Raw genomic sequence first — 6,197 nt, forward strand, 5'->3', positions numbered from 1 at the left:
ATGAACCCCCATAACTGACAAATGCACAAATGTTACCAAAAGTAACCCAATTTGTTTCCATCTGTAAACTGTCCGAGTTATGGAGAACTACTTTTGAAAAATGTTGTTGAATTGTTTTTAATAGATGAAAAGTTGTGATTTTCTTTTGTTTAAACCTTATTGAAATATGTTTGAAATAATATATATATTGTTCCTGTTTATTTATTTATGTACTCGTGACCCATCAAAATTGGTCTGGAAACAGTGCTCTAGGGGTTATCCAAGTCTCTCGGTGATGAGAGCAAAGCAAGGGATTGTGGAGCCGAGGAGAGTTGATGGATGGAAGGCACAGGCAGAGATGAATGCAGCTTTCTGGGACTGCTTATTGGCATTTCAGGGTGACCTAGACGGATAGACAAGATTAGAGGGGATTTCTGTGATGAGAAAAGTTGTGCGCAGCGCTCCGAGGAAGAGCACAGAACTGGAAGAGTTCACAGCAAGAGACTTTAGGACAGGCGTGCTCGACTGATTCAATATTGGAGTGGGGTTAAGTGGGGTAAGTTGAGGATAACGGTTATGAATATTTCATTGTGTTTCATTACAACTCATTTACTGACACCATTAAACCAGACTTTGGTACTGTAGTTCACTGCCACGCTCTTTCATGTTTTTCTTACCCTTTTAAAGTGGTTGCGGTGTGTCCATCGTGCACGATCCGCATGCATGCCGCAGAGACATTCTTTATAATTAATACCTTATTAATATTAATAAGGTATGGCAAAAAAAGGATTTTGACTTTGTAGAAGACAATAAATGTACCCCCATTGATTCCGGATGGGGATACGGAATCAATCGGTGGTAAATTTACTATAATACATTTTTTGTCTTAGGAATATGACAAATACAAAAAAAATATTATTGAACTCAAGTCTCCATGCATGGTGTGAGTAATAATTAGGATAATTTTGGGGTGAACTATACTCCTTTATGTTAAAACAATCAAGGGGTATTTAGAGAAAAATACTCCAATCAGTCAATCAATCCAGGAGGTCCCCAGCTGCAGTGAAATACATGAAAATGTTCGTGAAGCACCGGTCCAGACTACACCTGTGTGTGTGCCTGCGTGCGTGTGTGCGTGCGTGCGTGCGTGCGTGTGTTCTTCCCATGCATGCGGATGATGCGGTGAATGGAGCGGTGATAAGGCAGGAAACGAGTGCACACACACAGAGAAACATGTCAGTCAAACAGGCTGACTGTGTAGGCTTGACTTTCCATTACAGCAGACACTGATAGGGACACTGTTTGTCATGTTATCAGCTCACATCAGTGTACGTACGCACACACACGCACGCACACACACACACACACACACACACACACACACACACACACACACACACACACACACACACACACACACACACACACACACACACACACACACACACACACACACACCTCAGTGCTGGAAAAAGTACTCACATCTGTTACTTAAGTAAAAGTACCAGTACTGCAACGTAGAAATACTCCATCGCAAGTAAAAGTCCGGAATTCAGTAAAAGTACAAAAGTATTGGCATCAAATGTGTAGTAGTAAAAGTACAATATTTGGATCTGAGATGTAGTGGAGTAAAAGAAAAAGTATTGGAAATTGTAAGTAAAGTAAACACATACGTACCGCACGCACGTACGCACGCACGCACGTACACACGCACGCACGCGCGCGCACACACACACACACACACACACACACACACACACACACACACACACACACACACACACACACACACACACACACACACACACACACACACACACACACAATCATCAGCTATTATGATTATAGGCCTATACTTGGCATATACGTATACAGTTCATTAAGTATACCTGGTTGTCAGGTGGGTGGTGACCCAGCTGAAGTTAGCCAGACCCACAGATGTTGCTGGATGGTGAAAAGGGGAGGGGATTTTATGATGGCATTATATCTGTGTATTTCATTCAACTGGGCCTGTTGACTCAGAGGCATTCAGCTTTCAGGAAGTAACCAAAAATACACAGGGATGACATATTATGACCACACCTTGGGTTATATTAAAGTAATGTTAACTCCATAGGCACATAAAAAATAGAAAAAGTACAAAACTAATGGCACCACCTCTTTAAATGTTGATGTCCTTATACGTGTAGTAATACAACCACGTGAGTACGTGCGTGTGTGCGTGGCAACTGTCTCACCGTTCCCAGTTGACCTCTTTCACAGCAGCCATATTGACATGAAATAGTCGGGGTAAACAAAGGTGTTCCGCTCGGTGTCAGCAACGATACTAATTAAGACTGTGTTCCATTCAGGGCGGACTGGACGCTGCCATTGTGCGTGTTTGCTCACTGGAAAGACTCTAGCTGCATCAAATGGAACGGAACTGAATTAGGATCATTGGTGACACCTGTGTTTACCCTGCTTATTCATGTCAATATGGCTGCTGTGAAGGGGGGAGAAAGGCCTGGTTGTAGTCGTTGACTGTTTAATTGAATGTGTTGCTGTTTAATTGTCCAGGTGAGCGCTAATAGACCTTATTCACACCACGGCCGTCTTGGATCACATGACCACATGGGGTGGCAACACGTCTGTGCCTGCATTACAATTCATTGTAAACAATGGAGCGATGGTCCCAACATATTAGTTCTTTTTATCCAATTTCTTTGACCAAACTGACAAATGGACAGATGGCAATGTCAACACGCCCAAAAGGATTCAAAAGAAGAGCTACAGTAACTGGATTGCATGGTACATCCACAATATAGGTTGCAACATTACTGTGTACAGACTTGCTATCTGTGCAGTGCTTAATCTGCCTCATATTAACTATTTGTCAACAACAAATAAAACAATGTTAGCAAGGAAACATCAGCAACTACAAGTTGCCCATATCTACATACAGCTAACTGACTGACATTATGGCAATTATGTTAACATGAATTAATCTCATTAATTCATGTTAGCACTACTTAAAGGAGTAGTTCACCCCCAAAATGACTTTTTTTCTGTTGATTACTCAAGCCATGGAGACTTGAGTTCAATCATATTTTTTAGTTTTTTGTTGCATTCCTAAGACCATTATTTGATTACAATACATGTACCCCCATTGATTCTGGATGGGGACCCGAATCAATGTGGGTCCCCATCCGGAATCAATGGGGGTAAATTTACTATAATACATTTCTAGTCTAGTCTAAGTAATGCAAAAAATACCAAAACATACTAGAAAAATATTGTTCCTTCGAAACAATTGTGGGCTCGCTTCAAGCCAGAAAACAATGGCTATAAAAGCACAACATGTCAAGATCGCTAGCCTCGTAAACCAGTCTCCCTTCCTGCCTTCATTCGAATGCGAGCAGGAGAGACTGGCCTCCAGCAGTGTCAGAGCGATTGGGCTGGGCGGGAGCATGGGCGGGAGTAGAGCGTTGACAGACAACCCCTTCAGCCAATCAGGGACGCCTGGTGTTTGTCTGCTTAGTTTAGCCGGATATATATTGCAAGAAGACGCTGAAGCACTGCTTTCTCCCTCCTGCGCCTCCATTTCGTTTTAATGTTTATATTGTTTGACCAGCATGGACCCATGGACTTCTCCAGATGAAACCAAGGCAACATCATTTCAAAAGGTATAGTCAAGAGACAGTAACTTTGCGATCTTTTGCCTTGCTGAGGTTATGTCTTTTGCAAGACACAAGATGTGGCTAATGGAATCTAGCAATGCTAATATTGCTAACTTCCCTGTGTATATTTCGCTTTGTTAACCATGTCATTTGTATCAATGTGATCAAAAGTAGAAAATATTACGCACATCTCTTAATGAGGTGCTGGGTGAGAAATATCACAATAGAAAAGGAACCCCGCACACTCTGCTCCAAATGACTGAATATTTATTGACAACGTTTCGAGCTACAAGCTCTTCATCCAGACCAGATGAAGAGCTTGTAGCTCGAAATGTCGTCAATAAACGCTCGTCATTTGGAGCAGAGTGTGCGGGTTTCCTTTTCTATTTTTATCAATGTAAAATAACTAACTAGTCATTATATCAACCACTGTGTTTTATGCAACTCCTTTACTGCTCAACAGAAACTGTATGTCTAGGTTTACGAGGCTACTTACTGTATGTCCATTGTCCACCAATATAAACACAGCAGTGGTTTAAAAATCTATAATGGTTATAATTATATAATGGTTTGTTATAGATTGATATAAAGGACACGAATAACAAAGCCTAAGCAACAGGCGAAATGCCTGCCAACATGACCGATCTAAGAAAATGGTTTTGCCTTAAGAGTAACAACACCCATTGTTATTTATTTTTCTAACAGGTCAACACCAATACATGGAACTGGAGAGAGCACACATCTCCTTGCTGTCTGTCGTCCATCTTAATGGCTCATCCTCTTGCTGTACTTGAAGACTCCAGACCTCCGTGCAACATCTCCCTTATTGCATTTCTTTTAAATAGTTATGGTTCCTCTAATGTAAATGTTTCACACGCAGAGGACAAAGTAATTGTGTAGTAAACACTACAGGATCATTACATATACATTTAATTTTCAGCTGATCAAAATAATCATTTAAACCTTGTCAACCATGATATAAGGTTAGCAGCATATTTACACATGTTTACAGTCCATCAGTGGGTATTCAGATAATAAGTGTATACAATGTATACTGGTTTGTACATGTACATGCTGAAGAGAAGTAGCAGAAAAGTGATGAATACTTTAGATATAACTGAGAAAATTAATTAAACAAAACAGAATAATTTCTTTAGAAGACTGACTACTGTGTTGATGTTATTTTCCTCTAATACTGTGATATTATAAAAAAGTGTTTAATAAATGACACTAAAGCAAAGATACAGTCAACTTCTTATGAAATTAGAAAGTAGACATCATCTCTGTGTATTCCTAAGAGGAACGAATGATTCCTATAATTGATTTCTGTAATTGTATTTATTTTATTGAGACCATACAAATATTGCCAATAAACTTGTTGATGACAGCCAATGCATGTGTGGATCAAACTCTGTCCATTGATGCAGTCATCCGCCAGCTTCCATTTCCTAGAGGAGAAAGAGACAAGATTGATTGTCATACGTTTTTGGTAATGATGTATCACAAAAGTTACAATTCTATCACAAATGTTTTACATTGCTAAAGGATACATTTAATTAGTTGTATGGGTCAATTCATGTATTTTCATCTACAAAGAACGGCCCAATCACAACAAAAATAACAGACAATGGTCTTTTAAATTTAACTTGTAGCCTAGTTCTTGGTGTGATTTAAGTTGTGAATACGTGCATTTAGATCACAGATGTGTCAGGACCTATTGCCCAATCAATTAGTATTCAACAACAGAAACTGAACATCCACCATTATGCAAACAGTATAGTGGCTTAAAAACTAGGTTTGATATAAAGTAGCCCTGAAACATGACGGTCATGAGTGACCATGCTTCAGGGCTAGATGTATGTTACAGATATATTTAAGGACAAACAGCACAAGTCACAGGCGATATTCCTGCCAGAATGACTGTCTCTATATGGAAATGGTTTAGATTAAGCCAAAGCTATGGTGAGTGCAAAAAATGATATGATTAGTTCCTTCCACAAAAATACAACGAGTAGGTCTACACAGGAGAATAGCTAGGCTACCTATGTTAGCACAGTCTGTCCCATTAAATCATTTTCAGACCGAAAACATTAGCAAGAGAACCGAGATTGCAAAGCCATACATATTATTAGTCTACTGTACCTTTCGAAATTAAACGTTGTTGCAGTTGCCTTTCATCTGAAGAAAAACATCCATAGAGAAAAACGGGAGAGTGTTTTTTGCAGGTCGTTCAGTCCGAGTGTATCAAAAAAGCTACTGTGTTAACGGTGACTGCAGACTGCAGAGAAAAACAAACAGATCGCTTCCGCACCGAAGCGACGTCATAGAATTCCCTGATTGGCCAAAGCGCACTGTCAATCACAGAGCTCCTGAGCTCGAATGCTGATTGGCGAGGAAGAGCGCTTGCTTCCTCCCGAATGGCTTGTGTTGCTTGGAGGCTAGACTCCTCTGCAGATTCGAACTGAAGATGGGAGGAGTCAGTTTACTAGGCTACAAGATCGCAGGCAGTGCTCTCTTTGACGTTACTGACGTCAAAGATTGGTCCATTTTGTTCCAAAAATG

General features: G+C 40.2%; 1 protein-coding gene across 1 annotated transcript in view; it reads right to left on the minus strand.

The window, feature by feature from the left end:
- rgmb (repulsive guidance molecule BMP co-receptor b) overlaps nucleotides 1-2,248 on the minus strand; it is a gene marked incomplete at both ends in the record, with an annotated part of 48,105 nt that extends 45,857 nt beyond the window's left edge. Inside the window, one exon of the mRNA XM_080738774.1 lies at nucleotides 2,217-2,248. Coding sequence (XP_080594900.1) covers nucleotides 2,217-2,248 — 32 coding nt within the window. The remainder of the gene's footprint in view (nucleotides 1-2,216) is intronic.
- Nucleotides 2,249-6,197: the final 3,949 nt, after the last annotated feature.

Source organism: Nannobrachium achirus (assembly GCF_963921795.1).
Source record: "Nannobrachium achirus genome assembly, chromosome: 12".
Classification (NCBI taxonomy): domain Eukaryota; kingdom Metazoa; phylum Chordata; class Actinopteri; order Myctophiformes; family Myctophidae; genus Nannobrachium; species Nannobrachium achirus.